Consider the following 16,978-nt stretch of genomic DNA (forward strand, 5'->3'; position numbering starts at 1 on the left):
ACAGCAGCACCGTGTGAGCTCCTCACCAACCCCACCCCCACCCCCACCTGCCAGGACTCCAAGACTGATCTTCAGAGGCACTAACCCTCTCTTCCCCTGTACCTCAATACTCATCCCACCTTCAGCTTTTTCTTATGAAAGGGTGCAACCTGTCCCCATTCATTCACATCCTGCCCCTCACACCCTGCTCCCTCCACTGAAACCTCCAAGCATTCCAATCCTCTCTTTTCTGAACTCACGCAGCATTTTTAGCCTCACTATATATAGATAATAGTTTTACAGCATGGGCTCAGAAGTCCAGCTCCCAACTCCATCATTATGCAGCTAACCGACCTCAAGCAAGTTAAGTAAGCCCACCTCCCACCCAGTGCCTCAGTTTCTTCATCTATAAGAAGATTAACAATACCCACCTCAGAGGGGTTTGTGAGGCTGGCATAAAACCAAATCTGTAAAGCACTCAGGATAACCAACACAATCAACACTAGCTATCATGATATAATGTGGTACTTTATACACCCCACTGAATATATGGATTATTCCTCGATTTTAAAATAAATTCATACACCCGTCATTTTCAAATGTTTTATGTGGGTCAGTGAACCAGACATTACTTTTTTTTAAATATTTATTGGAGATTATTTATTTGAGAGAGACAGAGACAGTGTGGGTGGGGGAGAGGCAGAGAGAAGAGGAGATAGAGAATCCCAAGCAGGCTCCATCCACACTGTCAGCACGGAGCCTGGTGTGGGGTCCGAAATCACAAACCGTGAGATCATGACCTGAGCCAAAACCGAGAGTCGGATGGATGCTTAACTGACTGAGCCTCCCAGGAGCACCCAGATGTTAATTTCTTGAGCAGTGCTATTCAGTGTGGTCCATAGCTGTTACTGGCCCTCAAAAATAAAGATGCAAAAACTAAAAGTGTTTGGAAAATTTTACAGCAATTTGACATTGCCTCTACATTCAAGCTGTATTTTTCTAGTAATTCATTTTAATCATATTTCTATCAGTCTGCAACAGATTGAAAATTAATTAAAAAAAAAAAACTGGTCCCTCAACACAGATATTTTGAGAAGCACTGTTCTAGAGGGGACAGAAGCAGACTTCTATTTCTTTTCTACACCCCCACATCACCTAGCACAGTGGGAGGTATATATCAAGTACTAAGTAAATGAAAATATAATTTCAAAAACATTTTGATTACTTAATAATGACTTAAAAGCAGATTTCATGTGAGTAGTCAAAATGTAAATAGTATCTCCAATTCATAAAGAATCTTTTTTTCAAGAGGGAGCTGACATTTAGTCTAAAACTGACCAAGGAGTAAAAACAGCTCTGACCCCAAAAGTATTTTCCATACTGCCAACACAGCACTGTGTGAAGCTTTAAAAGAAAAAGAAAAAGAAAAACAAAAACGGGTGCCTGGATGTCTCGGTCAGTTGAGCATCCGACTCTTGATTTTGGCTCAGGTCACGATCCCAGGGTTTTGGGATAGAGACCCGCATGGGGCTCTGGGCTCCGGGCGTGGAGCCTGCTTGGGATTCTATCTCCCCCGCTCTGTCCCTACCCTGCTCGCACATGCTCACATGCTCATTCCCTCTCTAAAAAATAAATAAAATAGAATAAAAACACAAACAACTGAGTAATGTCAATATTAATCCTCCTCACAGAACTCAGGAGAAAGGTAAATTATTTAGCAATGCTTTGGACCTAATTTTGATAGGGCCTCCATGCTTCTACGTAAACCAGTATCTTAGCAAAAAAATCCCAATGACACTTCAGACAAAACACATTTTTATTAGTTCTTCACTGTTGCCAATGCCTCAAATGGTCCTAATCTCAACAACCTCATTAGATTAATCCATGAATGAAATGTCTGGAAGAGGAAAGCAGCAAATTCTACCAAACTTTAATTGACAATAAGGCAGCATTTGCATAGCTAAACTGTGGCATGCTGGATGTGGGTTGAAGGCTAAGTTTGTTCCTGCTGAGGAAAATCTTCGCACATTAAAACTGACTCTGAAAATGCCTGTAGAAAATTCAGGATAAACAGCAAGCCCCAGATAAGTCCTGCCTCCTTTCCTTTCTCAGAGGCAATAATCTGTAACACCACGCGTAAGGTGTCCCTCCCCTTGGGACCTCAATCCCCTGGCCCCAGGACAAAGTCCGTCTCACTCAGCAGATACCCCTCTCTCTCCGGTAGTTTCAAGATCTACTTCTCTCTCAATCTCCCAAAAAAATCTACAGGTATGTACAGCTTATTGACTGAATATACTCTCACCTTAGTGAACTATTTGCAATTGACCTGAAGATCATGTCCTATTTCCCATCTCTGTGCCTTTCCTCATACCATTTGCCCAGAAGGCCTTGTCATCCGGAAAACACCCCCATTCCTTGAAGACTTCTAATCCCTCACAAAAACTGACCCCTCCCTCATTTGTTGCCACCACCCCAGTAAAACTTTCAGTGACTTTGCCACCCAGTGTACAGGAGTATCACCCCTCCAAAGTCCCTCAAGGGTAGAAACCATGTCTTATACTTCCTGGTATCCCCATGCCCTGTACCAGGCTTCTAATAACCATTGGCTGAATAATGACTGTCTGGTTGCCAGATCCTGTCAAGACATAGGTATTTAACTTTTACCATATACCAGACCCTCTCCTGACTTCTGGAGATGGTGGTGGGGGGGGGGGGGGGTGAAACGGACATGGTTCCTGCTTCATGGAACTTCTACTGGTTGGGAGACAGAGCAGATAAGAAACAAATCAAACACAAATGGCATTGAGTGTTGAGGAGAAAACAAGCACTTCGCAGTGATGAAGAGAATAAGGCAACCAGACAGCAGAAAGCACATGTGCAAAGGTCCTGAGGCGAGAAACTGCTAAACTAAGAGGCCACCAACATAGCTGGAACCTCACCCTATGTTACCTCTCCCCTTGGGCCACCCATCACCCCATACCCATCTGCTTAACAAGTGCCCTCTTCAGGATGTACAGCCCTGAAAAGTTCCATCCTAAGCCCGCTTCATCTCTGCACACTCAACAGGTAATCACTGCCATGACTTGAAATATCTACACACATAACACACCCAAATCCGTAATTCCAGCTTCAGCTACTATACATTTCAACCTGGAATCCCAAGAGTTCTCTCAAACTGAAAACATTCAGAAATGCTCTCATTCTCTCCACCCCCACCTTCACCACCCTTGGAAAAAAAATAAACAAGTTCTTTTGTTTCCTATGGCATGATGGCTTCGGGACCACCATCGATCGACTTACCCAACTGTGTGAACAAGTGGACTCCAGGTTCAAGTCCTCTGTGGTTCGCAAGAACTTCCCAACTACACATCCACGTGAGGCCTAATCTCCTTCATATCTTTCAACACAACATATTATAAGAGACTGAATGGAGAACTAGATTTGAGAATCTAGACATTAAAGAGATTTGCAAAAACGTAAAACAATGCCACAGTAACAAGTTACTGTTCATAAAAAACATTTTAACAAGATGCTGGTTTATTATTGCAGTTAAATGGATATATATTTTTTAAATTTTTCAGTTTTAATTTCCAATAAAGTAAATTTCAAGTATATCCTACATAAACAAAAGCTCTATGGGATTCTCGATAATGTTTAAGATTATAAAGGGACTGTAAGATCAGAAAGTGTGGGAACCACTAATCTAAGCTAAAAATGCTGGTATATTCTTGTACTCCTCTCTTTTACCTCACACATCCACTTTATCAATTCTGCCACCGAAATAATCTCTTAAATCCTCTCCTCCTTCTTCTCAAGCCCTGTTGGCCAAAAAAAACAGACCCCTAAAGGATACCCACATCAAATCCCAGAACCTGTAAATGTTATCTTATTTTGGAAAAGGGTCTTTACAGATGTAATTATGTTAAAGATCTTGAGATGAGATCATCCAGGATTACCCAGGTAGGCCCTGAATGCAGCAACGAGTGTCCATATAAGGCACACCCAACAAAGAGACACACACTGAAAAGGCCACGTGAAGCAGGAGGCGGAAATCAGACTGAGATGTCCACAAAGAAGCCAAGAACACTGGGGCCAAGAGAGACTAGAAGAGGAAAGGGATCTTCCCCTAGAGCCTCCAGAGGGAGCGCAACCCCACCAACACTCCCTTTGGACTCGCGGCCTCCAAAGCTGCGAGAGAATACATTTCCATTATTTTAAGCCACCTGGTCTGTGGAAACTTGTTATGGAAGCTGCAAGAAAATAATACATCCACCCCCAGACATGGAATGTCAGGGACCACCTGGCTACTCAGTCTTGTTGCCTCAATAAGACCCTCAGAGCCACTGTCCCCTCAAACTGCAAACATTAGTCATCTCAGTCTCATCCGTTTAACTTCACACCCTGGAACGGCACCTCACCACCCCCGCTATAATATCCAAACGCCTTAACACAGCAAAGGCCCCCGTAACTTGATCTCACCTTTCTCTCCCACTCCAACCCAGCTTCCCCCAGCATATCCCACACCACACCTCAGGCCCAAAGCCCACAGCCCATCCCACATTCCTTCTGGCCTTTTGCACAAGCTGCTCCCTCTACCCCAAAATTAATTTTCTTCCACATCCTCAGCCCCATCCACTCCTACACATCCTTCAAGTCCCAGACTCAAAAATCTCCTATAGTAGGTCCCATCAAAAAAAAAAAAAAGAGTCACTCCCACCTGTTTCCACAGGACTTTGTACATTCCTCTCAAAGAGTATCTGAAACATTGTATTCCTGAGTTACAGGTCTATCACTTCCTGTAGACCAGGGTTTCTCAGCCTTGGAACTACTGACATTTAAGGCCAGATAATCCTTGGTGGGGGCAAAGTATTAGAGAATGTCACAAACAATCCTCGCTTCTACCTACTAGATGTCAGTAACAACATGTATATATATGCACTTGGCCACACAGAGTTATAACAACCCAAAGTTCTGCAGATACTGCCAATTTCCCCTAGGGGAAAGGAGAATCACTCTCAAATGAAAACCACTACCCTATACTGAAGTCTTTGGGGGTCCAGGACCAATGCTCCTACCATTTGTTTATTGTCCCATTTACTCATAGAAAAAAGTTTGAGTCCTAGGTAGGGGCCAGGTGCTGTGTTCAAAGCCGGGAACATAGGAAAGAAGTTTTAGGCCCTACCCTCCCGGCTGGCAAAGGGCCTACAAAGTGCTCAATAATAATGGCTCAATTTGTTTGGCATGCATATATATACAGCAACGCTTCCCTCAAAACATGGAAAATAAAAACGAGAGGGTGAAATTCTCCTCAAGGCCACAGCAGGTCATAACTAAGGGGGATCCATTTATATAGAACACAAGTGTGCTCCCTGGAAGCAGGCAACTGGTACACCTGTCTATATCTCTAAGAGAGCTTACCCAGAAATAAGAGTATCTCAGCCAAGAACACGCAGAGCCCATCAATGCCAATGCCAGAGCCATCTACACCAGAGGCCATAGATACGCTGGGAACCTTCCACCAAAAAACACAGAGTGTCTGAACTTTCAGACTATTCTTCTCTCTGCCCAGAGACCCCAGTAAAGATTCTGGCAAGCTCTAAGATCAAATGGTGAACTAAACAGTCCCCAGCTCTCACAGAGATACTAGGTGCCCCCAAATGCAGAGTAATTTTCATTGCCAGGACAACATGAGGGTGTTTACCAGAAGCAAAGACTGTGTACCTAAGGGAGGCCAAGAAAAGTTGCAAGAACAAATCAGGGCACACAAGTGCTTGGCCCAGATCTGCCTTAACAAGTCACTTTAACCTCCCTGGGACTCAATTTCCTTTTCTATTAAATGAGAGCAACCCATCTCTAAGTTCCCTTCTAGCTCTAAACATGTTTCCCCCCAAAATGCTATAAATCCATAGAATCTTTCCCTCCAAACAAAAGAGGTCAGGGCTCTTCCTTCTGCCTAAACACTTTCTGACACAGATGGAAATAAATGAAGAAGCCATTTCCACTTCCTCTAAGCTTCTGATAGGCACGGGGCAAAACTTACTGCCCAACAGACAAGACACAGGTGCTCTCTGTCCCTTGCTATATATACCCATTAAGCCAGAGAGTAGGAAGTTTGGGGATGTGCATTCTCTGGAGAGAGAGAAAATAAATAATAAACAAACAAAAGGAAGGGCTCACACTGTGATTATTCCAGGTGCCAATATATAAATGAAAACTACCATGACAACATGAGAATGCTTTTAGCTGCAGCAAATTGACAACTGGTCCATAATGGCTTGATTACTTAACAAGTCCAGGGAGAGGTGGTCCTAAAGTCAGTTCAGTAGCTTCACAATTTCATAAAGCCACTCAACTGCCTCCTCATGTGTTGGCTTTTCATTCCTAGGCTTGATGCCTCATGGTCACAAGACAGATGCCCTAGCTCCAACAATCATACCCTTTAATTACTTTCCCAAAGATAGAAAACTAAGGAGCTATCGGAGTATTAAGAGAGGTCAGCTCCTCCTGTGCCTACACTTTTTTCAGTGAGAAAAAAATTCTTCTCCAGAAGTCCTAAGGTAGATTTCCATTAACTCTCTTTAGCCAAAATTAAGTCATATGCTCACTCCAAGCTGCAAGACAGGTTAGGTAAGTAAATGAGGGTCTGGAGCGTCTAGGTGGCTCTGTAGGTTAAGCATCCTACTTTGCTCAGGTCATGATCTTGTGGTTCATGAGTTCAAGTTCTGTCCCGGGCTCTGTACTGTCAGTTCAGAGTCTGGAGCCTGCTTCAGATTCTGTGTCTCCCTCTTTCTCTGCCCCTCCTTTGCTCACGCTCTGTCTTGCTCGCTCTCTTAAAAAGAAACAAACATTTTTTAAAAGTTTTAAATAAAAAATGAATTAATAAAACAATCTAGATGATTAGGGATTCTCCCCAACTCATAGGTGAGGAAAATGACACAGCAATCCAAATCACACAGTTCAAGTGGTGGACAGAGCTGGAATGCTCACGCAAACAGCCCTAACCCCAACCTCACCACACTTTTGGTGGCATCAGATGTGTACATATATAAATCTACACCCTCCCAGACCCCTCTGCCTATGCATCAGCTGAAGGAGTTCTATCTTAGTTTGGAACCAACAACAAAGACCCACTCCTGTAAACCCAACCAAAGTTACCTAATTACTAAGTCATTTCCTCCAATGACAACAGCAGTACACATTTATCTTTATAGTTTGGAATAAATATTGGTACAAAAAGAAAATAATCTCCTCTAATCCCATCCTTGAGAGATAACAACTGTTTGCCCGTGGGTGATAATCCTTCTATATTATGTAGACACAAATTTTTAGGTAGAAATCATGCTATTTTGTAATATAATGACATTTTTCTTTATTATGTAAATTTCCCAAAACACAGAAAGAGAATAATATAATGAACTTTCTTCTCACCATCGCCAGCTTCAGACATTATCTAAAGACAATTAGAAGTCAAGTGTTTTCATGTTCCCTTCTCAGGGAGGAATGTGTAGGAGGTAGACACCTCCCTCCACACTGCCCTTGGACTTCTTCCCTCCACGTGGCTTTCCCCACTCACACCGAGGTCAGCTTTTCCCCAGGCTAAGTCAACTAGCTCCTTTCACCGCTGCTCAGAGAACGCTGCTAAGGAGAACTTTAATCGTGTTCATTCTTACAGACCCCTCCAACTTCTCTACTTCCTTCCTAGTCTGTCAAGAAGCCTCACAAGTGGGATTCAGAACTTCATTAGGGGAGAAGTGCAGAAGAAATACATCACAATTCTTGGGAGTTTCCACTTCCACTTACTCCCTCCTGCTTCTGCTTTGTTTTCATGTGTATATGCACACACCTACAAAAGGCACCTGCTCAACTACAATCCTAGGACTCTGTTCATCCTCATCCTCTCCTACCTAGTGCTCACCCAACACAGTTTGCCTTCCAGACCTCACTTTGTGGTCCTTGAACTTCACATGTCATCACCACAGTCACCAGCCTAAGTGAAAAACCCGACAGGCTAACAACGGACAGCGGCTGCACCAGAAATTAATGGTTTTACATGAGTCCCTAAAGAGCCCAGTTTAGAGTCCAGGCCCACAGTCAAACATAAAACTCAGCTGCCCCAAACAAGGTCAAAGAACATCCTCGTGGACAAAGCAAGACCTGCTCCCCTATGCCCCAGTTTAGCCAAGTGCACACAGGAGGGGGCTGTGGATACTTCAAGGGCAAGGCAGGGCATTCCACTCTGCTATAAACCCTGTACAGCAGATAGGAAACAAGCCTATGCTGGAAACCATGGTCATTAGAACAGAACTTTGGGGGTGGAGGAGGGTAGTGGCTAAACTCATTCTCACTATTTTCTATCAAAAGGTATTAATACTTCAAGTGGTATATTTGTCTAAAGATTCTAAGACATGAAATAGTGGGAAGCAGGTAGTAAATGAGGGGGTCTGGTTTACAACATTTTCTACAGATAAACACACAAACTAAAGCAACTGTTCTCAAACAATATACTTAGGAATCACCTGGAAAGCTTGTTTAGAATGCAAATTCCTCAGCTTCCTTCCCAGAAATTCTGACTCAGCAAGTCTTAGGTGGGGCATTATATCTGCATGTTTAACAAGCATCTTTGACGATTCTGCTGCAGGTGTTAGCAGACACTGAGAAATGACAGCCACATGGGTTCCTACTCTTTGGCCACAAAGTTTGGGTAGCAAAACTTCTGTAAGTAGCAGGAAGCAGCAGGGCCTCTGGCCCAGTGTTTCCTACACTGATTCTGGCCTAAGAGTCTCATGAGACCAGAGTTAAACATGCAGATATTCCTCCCGGAACACTGGTATTCAGGGAGGTCTATGATGGGGCCATGCAGGCAGCCAATTAATCTCAGGAGGAAGCTTTTCCCCTAACCTTCTCTTATGGTCCCCCAGGCAACTGGTCAACCTGTCCTCTCTTCCTAGGCAACTTCATCAACATCCTCCCTCTCATAGATTATAAAGAAACACATTTTCACCTCCCCTCACCCCCACCTCCCCAGCTGTCTTTACAATAACCATTTAATGTGTTTTAAGAGTTTTACATGCTAACAAGCAAGCAGGGTTTGCCAAAATAAAACAAGCATTGGGGCAGTTAGATGTTATAAATACAACTGCTTGTTAAGAGTTCTTTCTGGGTGCCTGCGTGGCTCAGTCGGTTAAGCATCCGACTTCGGCTCAGGTCATGATCTCACGGTCCATGAGCTCGAGCCCCACGTCGGGCTCTGTGCTGACAGCTCGGAGTCTCAAGCCTGCTTCAGATTCTGTGTCTCCCTCTCTCTCTCTGCCCCTCCCCTGTTCATGCTCTGTCTCTCTCTGTCTCAAAAATAAATAAACGTTAAAAAAAAAAATTCTTTCTGCATTTTATTAATTTCTGCAAGAACTATTTACTAAGCACCTAGTCTAATGCCAGGCACTATGCAGCTCAAAACTGTAAACATCACAGACAAGACTCCACTCTCATGCAGTCTACTTCTCATGTGGAAGACCATGGAGAAAATCAGCAACCATTTCAGACAGTAACCAGCACTGCAAAACCTATTAACACAAGATAATGGGCTAGCAAGGATGAGCAAAGACGGGTTACAAGGAGGGAGTCTCTAAGAGCCAAATGACAGGAAACACGATTGCAGGGGCAGTCAGGGACAGGAACATAGACACAAAAGACTTGAGCCTGTTGGAAGGAGAGAGCCCACCCATGTGGTCCCACTGCACGGCCAAGGGGAGAATGAGCAAGTCAGGAAGGGGTGACTCAAAGCCTAGAGGCCAGATCTCAAAGGGCAGGGTCTTATGGATATTATAAATATACTGGAAGTCCTGGGATCCTTTAAAAAGGGAGAGGTAATCCCAATAGTAGTGGCCTGAACTGTGCACTATGTGCCAGACATGGTTCAAATCTCATTTTATCTTTACAACAACCCCATGTAGTAGGAACAAACATGAAACCCATTCCACAAATGAGACTGGAGTCAAAAAGGTAGTAAGTGACGAGGCCAGAACTCAAAGCCAGGTGGTTTAGCTACCGGCAGTGGTTGCAGAAGTGAGCAAGGACCAGATGGTAGGGCCTTGAAGGCCTAGGTCAGGAGTCTGTGTTTTATTCCAAGCGTAATGGAAAGCCATTGGAGGGGGACTGAGACTTCCTGACTTGTCTTTGATGTACGAAAGGACACGACTTCTGAGAAAAGCCCACCAGACCCCGGCTGAGCCGGCTGCTAAACCAAACTCCCGCAACGTTAGCCATACCAGATGCCTAGTCCTGCCCTACCTGCATCAGGCAGAACTCTTTAGCCTCTGCAGAAGTGGATGTCATCGCTCTGGGTCAGGGTCCAGAGCAGGGACTGGACCAGCAGCCATCAGATCACCAGGCATCTTGTTGAGCCCTGGCTCAGAACTACAGGATCGGAAAAACCCAGCCATCAGTTTGTAACAAGCCCCTACAGGTGATCAGGAGAGGTCAAGTTTGAGAACAGCTGTTCTGGGCTCTCCACATGCAGACACCACCCACCACCCACCTTCGTTAACTCCCTGCTCCTTCCCCAAGTTTTACTGTACTTGTCCTTGGGCAGTCTCTGCACTGCACACCAGACCGTTCCCACCGCACCCCAATCTCCCCTGCCGGGGGGGGGCTCTACGGGTCTTCATGCCTGGAAATCTCACGACTGACCCAAACTATTTTTCTCACTAATTTGACTTCCTGAAAACACTATTCAGCTGTTTCGGCCTCTTCCACCCCAGGGTAAATTCCTCTTCCTTCCTACTTCTAGGGTTTAATTTAGCTTTCAGCCTTGTAACCCCCAAGGTTAGGAGTCAAGGATAATTTCTCCGTTAAACTAGACTGTCCCTAACACCCCTCAATCACCAGATTTCCTCTTTTTATTCATTCATTCCCACTTTCATTCATACATTCCAAGAATGCATGCCCTCAGGATCCGAGGATCCTACACTAGGTGCCAGGTACTTTAGTGATGCTTAAAACAGCCCTCATCCGTGCCCTCAAGAAATTGACCCTTTAGTGGGGAATGGCAGCATACAAATAAATGCAAAATTACAAACTACGTGCTTATACCAAAACGGCCTCTGAGAAGGTCACTGGGCTGAGACCTGAAAGATGAAGAAGAGGCAGACTCTGACCGTATTTGGGTGTCAAATCTATGCCGGACTCTAGTCTAAATTCTTTACGTGCCATTACCCATGTCATCTTCCAACAGCACTATGGAGTAGACAGCATATTCGCATCCCCACTCTACAAGAGGGGATATTGAGGCATGGGGAGAATATGGAGTCTGTAAATAGCAGAGCCAGGTTTCAAACCCAGCCAGACGGGCTCCAGAGCCTACCCTCCTAACCACAGGCTAAAGTGAGAAGAGCAGGGAGGAAGGGGGGGGGGGGGCGGTTAGGAATGGATGGGCAGACAAGTGTCCAGGCAGACCAATCACCGTGTGTATGAGCCCAGGAGCAGAGAAAAGTCAGCCTGAAGCAGAAAGGAAGTCGAGCATATTAGTGAAACTGGGGAGCAGATGGATTGGAAATATATTTGGAAACTGGACCAGACAAGATGTCCTGATAGATGAGTTATGGAGGATAAAGAAGAAAGGGAAATCAAGGATGACTCTCAGTTTTCCGATTCTGTCTCAAGGCTTGAGGACAATCGGTTTCCAAAAGACAAAGTACTATAAAACAACACAGAATAAAGTCCTGTGGAGCGCTGATGCACAGGCAAGCTCTCAATCAAGCAGGTTAAAGCCTCCAGCTCTCCCCACCCGACCCTCCTTCTCCTTAAGGGACCTTCATTCAAGGGTTCCATCCTATCTCCCAGGAGCTGTTCTCCAGAACACTACCACCACTCGTTAACAATAATAAAAGTTACAGCTATAGTAATGAGAATAGCTTCCACCAGGAGGAGGGTTTTTCTCACACAAATGTAGCCAGGGTTTTGAAGGTTTTCTGAATAGAACAATTATACTAATTTACAAATGAGAAGTTATGCAACTTGCCCAAGGCCACACAACTGCAAAGAGGCTGAACCGGAACCCAAATCCAGGTCTGCCCAAGTTGGAAGCCCATACTTCCTTCATTAAATCAGCACTTCCCACAGCGTGGCACACATATCTCTGATGGAACACAACAACGGTCTTAAATGCAGAGATAAACTTTTAGAAGTTTCAATAGTTATAAGGCTTGTTTTATTATGTACAATCATATATTGAATACCCAGCAAATAAAAATTTAATGTCTACATATAACAATTTGATTACAAATTTTGCATTATATATGTATATGCGAATCCATGGCTTCATGTGTATTGCTGCCTAGAAAACAAAAAAGTTTCTTAAAAATTAACTTAAAGAAAATATTAGAATAAAAGTACAGGTGATACAGGCATAGGGTAAAAATCTTGAGTCAGTACGTAAGTAACTGCAGCCTATGAAACACTGTTCACCACATCACCACGCAAGAACAGCCAAGCACCTGTTCCATATTGTACTCAAATTTGGCTACAGTCACATGTAACTCTGACTCTGCTCCAGAGAGATGAAATATTGGCTGTCTTGGGGGAAAGGGAGTAGTATCAGAACCACACAATTTAGCATAAATCATTAACACAGTATTAGTCTTGACACAAGACTGGTTTGGTGGTCCAAATCCTCTGCTTCTCTATCATACACCTTAAGTCAGGCAAACCCTCTTGGGCCTCAGTTTCACTTTGTCAAAAGGAAGTTACATAAAATAGACTCTAAGGTCACTTCCAGTTTTAGAATGCCATAAAATGTTGTAAAATCCTAAAATCCAAAATTTTATTTTTTCCAGAATCACAGGGCCCCCAATCCTAAATGAGCACTGACCTGAGGAATAAACACTTAACACGCCCACGTGGCATCCCAGCCGACCAGGCCGTAACTAGAGAGATGCTATTAATTACGCTGCCTTCTGGAAAATGTGACAAGACATTAATTACAAGATGAGAAAGATCAGCCAATCAGTATTCCTGTCCCCCACCAAAACTTTAAAAATTTCCTGGCACTGATCTTTTTTTAAGTTACTAATTTTCATTACAGTTGGTTCTTAGTGTCTGTTATTTGTAGTCCTTACCACTTAACTTTATTCCGGGTGGGAGTAGCCCCCAGGGAGAACAGGGAGCGGAAGAATCGGCCAGATCTCTTCAAACCATCCTTAGTGTTAAGCCTCAACTGAGAACCACCTGTAAAACCTTCCCAGCTTCAAACTGATTTACTCCAAGGATTCTCAAACATACTTAATGTGCTTATGCCTCTAAAAGGAATTGCCACTCCTTATTTTTCAGAAACATTAACAGAAGTTTAACCAGAGCAAGCATTCTTCCTTTATTACTGAAATAGATACATTTATCAAAAAGGAAGTCTTAAGGACCCCTCCTCGCCATCTTTACAAAGCTGCTTCTGTGATGTCAGTGGGCCTCCAAACTTTTAATAGAGTTTTCAGATTCCCAGAAAGAAGTTCTGCAATGTGCTCACTTCGTTTTTAGCCAAAGAAAACAGAGGATGGGGTGGGCTGCAGCTGGCAAAGTCAGAAAGCACAGCTGGGTAGCAGGTGATCTTTAAAAAGAAAAAAGAAAAAAAAAAAAAAAAGGCAAATCCCTGGGCAAATTGTGTAGCCAAGGGTGATCATTATAACCGGAGAGTTGTTACATAATTACTTGTTAACTACTGACAAACACATAAATGGTTATAAAACGTCATGGTTACTCTAGACATTGAAGCTACTGTACCTAAGGCAAGAGTCAAGGTTTCTCCAATTGCGTTCAAATAAATAAGAAATCCCGGGACATATTTCCCTTCCAAGGTAACCCGTCTGCTTTTACGTATACAAAACAGCCTCCAGCAATTAAACCAATCGCCTCTAGGGACGAAAATCAGGTTCCCCTTGATATTGATTTTTTAAAGGGAAAAGAGGATACAGAAAGAAGTACGTTCAAAGAGCTAAATATTTATCACCTCGATAAATATGACTTCCACTCCCAAGTGGAAAATTTGAACAGAAAAGGTCTCCCCCTCACGCCGCCCCCCCCCCACCGTCCCTGCTCAGCTGGCGCAAAACGTAAGACCTGTGTCGGATGCGCTGCATTCCAACATTTTTCAAAAAGTTTACGCGGATTTACCGAAGCAGCGGGGAGAAAAATAAAGCAGGCAGAAGCGGGGGAGAGCAAGCAAGAGGGTTTCGGAAAGGAGGAACCCGGTGAAGCACCCAGCGGCGCCGTGCAAGGCCCGGTAACCGGGAAGCGACCCGGCACCCGGAGAGCGAGCGCCCCAGTGGAGCGCAGCGACTGACAGCCGCTGGGTCTCCGCCGCCCGGGGTCCCCCCAGCCCCTCAGCCCGGCCCCCGCCGCCCGGCCCCCCTCTCCAGCCCTCCCCCCGCCGCGCCGGCGATGCCCGCTGGGCCAACTTGGCCCCGGGTCAGCGCTGCGGAGCACGGCCCCAGTTGCGGGGGAGGCCGCCGGCGCCCTTACCTCCTTCTGCTTGGGGTCCTGCGGGTAGACGTCGGGCGGCCCGAGCCGGGGGCGTTTCAGCGGTCTCTGCTCATAGCTGAGAAGCCCGAAGGCGGCCATGATCTCTCATGTTAACCGGCGAAATGAATGAGAGTTGGAGCTGGAGCAGCCGCCTCTGAGCACCAGGGAGCAGCACTTTGCAGACAGACTCCCTCTCTCCCCCTCCTCGCTCGCTCGCTGTGGCGCTGCAGGCAGGAATAAAGCAGGTTGGATGCTGCCGCTGCCCGGCACGCAGACACGCACTGATGGGGGCAGTCTTCGGCGGGCACCCGGCTGCGCTTCAGCCCCGGGACGCACTGCTCCGGTGGCGGCGGCGGAGCGGCTGGAGGTCCGCCCGGGTCTCCCGCGGCGCCTGCCTCCCGCCGCCCCCCCCCACCCTGTCCCCAGGGGGAGGAGCAGCTGATGGGAACGTGTGACTTTTTTCACCAATGGACCCAAACCCACCCCAGCCGGACAAGGGGTGGGAGGTGGGGGAAGGGCACGGGGGAAAAAAAAAAAAAAACTTTTCTTGGCGCCCAGGCGGGTGGCTCGAGTGCTCTCCCAACGTGAGGGTGGCCCTCCAGCCCCGGGAAGAGACTGCGGAGAAGCCCGCCCCCGCCCCTCTTCCACGGCAGGGATCCTTCCCGCGCCGCTACGCGCCCCGCAGACCCCACCACCTGGGCGCGGACCCGGCCGGGGCGGGGGGAGAGAGGCCTGGAGGGTTGGGAGGCAGGGATGCGGACTGGGGTAAGCGGCCGGTGCCTCCTAGACGCCTGCCGGGCTCCGGTGGCGCATCCGAGGCTCTGGTCCCCTCGGCGGCTCCGGGCAGACGCCGAGGCGCGCTGCTGGCGGTCGCGGCGGCTGGAGGGGGCCGTGCTCACGGTGGCGCGGGGCCGATTTAACCCTTTGCTGCCCCTCTAGGGGCTGGGGAAAAGGGGGAAGGAGGGAGGGCTGTGAGCGCCGACGGGGGCAGCCAGCCCGCGGGCGTCTCGGGCTCCTCCAGCCCGCCGCCACCCCCCGGCCGCAGCTCCTCCTCCCACCCACCCCACCCCCAACAGTTTACCTGTTGGTCCCCGGCTAGTGGGCAGGGGCCGGCGGCGGCGGCGGCACTCCGGCGGCCACAGCCTCCATGATTCGGGCTGGGATGGGGGGACTGGACTGGTTTTTATTTGTGAGATATCAGTCTCGTCCTGGCGAGCTCCGGGGACGCCGCGAAGTTTGCCACTGTCTGGGGGCGGCGGGCGACGCCGGCTCGCCGCCGCCGGCGTTCTCGCCCCCACGGCCCGGGAGCGCGAGCTTCCGAGTTGGCGGACGGCGGCGCGGCGGCCGCACTGAGCATGCCCAGCTCGGCGGCCGGACCGCGGAGGAGTTGGCTGCGAGCGCGCTCCGATCCGCCTCTCCGGGTTTTCGCAGCCGCAGAGCGCGCAGCCCGCGGGCCCCGGAGCCGGGGTTGGTCCTGGGGTGAAACTGGGCTAGGGAGGGGGTGCCCGCAGGACCCCTCTCCCGGCCGTGGGCCGCGCGGTCCGCCACGACCTCTCCCCGGGGTCGCTGTCCCCGTGGCCTGGGCCGGAAACCTCACCTGCGCCGGGCGTGTGGAGGGAGGGAGGCGATCCTCCAGGGGAGACCTTGGTCATCCAACCCGCCCGCGCTCCCCGCTCGCTTCGGGGCGCGGGCACGGAGATGCTGGGCCACCTGCCGCGAGCACTGCGAGACCGGAGCCGCGGGGGCGGGCCCGGCCAGTCCCGAGGGACCCCGCGGGAGGCGCGCCCGGAGGATGTGCCGGCACTTGTCCAAGAATGATGGCTGCCATTTATGGAGCCCTCCCTTCGTGCCAGGATCTTGACAGTTTAAAGGTCTCTGATCCTTAAAGAAAAAAGCAAAACCTTACAAGGTTTTACCGTACCCTTTTTGTAGATGGAGAAATTGAGTCAACGCAGTGAGGCCCGGTGACTTGTTCAAAGCCACAAAGCTATCTCTGCCTGATCCCAAGTTTCTGACCTGTTTCCCACGACTTGGGGTTGGAAGGACCAGGTTCCTGAAGTGCTCCTGCCTGCTTGTGTCACGTCCCCCACACCTTGGGGAATTTCCGGACTTCTGGTTCCATCTTCTATAAAATGGTATACGCGGAATCGAATCCAAAGCCTTGGTACAGCACCTGACATATAGTGGGTGCTCAGGTGTTGCCCAAAAAATCCAAATAGCTACTTACCTCAGCTGACTTGAAGCAAAAGGGAAAGAAGAAAAGGTAGATGAGGGGATGGTATGTGGTAGAGGCCAGTTTCTCACTCCTGACCCCGATCTCGTAGCCCTTCTCCGCTCAGCCTAAGGTCAAGGCAGGCCTGTGGTTTTGGGCGTCTTTACTCAAGGTGAGTGCGGACTTGTAGAGAACAGTTACCCTCCACCAGGAGGCATTTCTTGACCACTTTCTGCACCCTGCTCCAAGGGTCTTTCTTCCTAATACCCTGGGTGTAACTTC

General features: G+C 47.7%; 1 protein-coding gene across 17 annotated transcripts in view; it reads right to left on the reverse strand.

Moving 5' to 3' along the window:
* The window catches only part of MED12L (mediator complex subunit 12L), a 336,555-nt gene extending 320,241 nt beyond the window's left edge, over positions 1 to 16,314 (reverse strand). For 7 of the 17 annotated variants that reach the window (XM_045503257.1, XM_045503249.1, XM_045503244.1 and 4 more), the window contains exons 1-2: positions 15,566 to 15,837; positions 14,485 to 14,708 (exon numbers count right to left, since the gene is read on the reverse strand). In XM_045503257.1, coding sequence (XP_045359213.1) covers positions 14,485 to 14,583 — 99 coding nt within the window. In that variant the 5' untranslated portion in view covers positions 14,584 to 14,708; positions 15,566 to 15,837. Of the gene's footprint in view, positions 1 to 14,484; positions 14,873 to 15,565; positions 15,841 to 16,081 lie in introns of those variants that run through there. The other 10 variants (XM_045503255.1, XM_045503254.1, XM_045503252.1 and 7 more) reach the window with 6 other exon arrangements.
* Between the last annotated feature and the right edge of the window lie 664 nt (positions 16,315 to 16,978).

This window comes from Leopardus geoffroyi, chromosome C2 (genome assembly GCF_018350155.1).
Source record: "Leopardus geoffroyi isolate Oge1 chromosome C2, O.geoffroyi_Oge1_pat1.0, whole genome shotgun sequence".
Classification (NCBI taxonomy): domain Eukaryota; kingdom Metazoa; phylum Chordata; class Mammalia; order Carnivora; family Felidae; genus Leopardus; species Leopardus geoffroyi.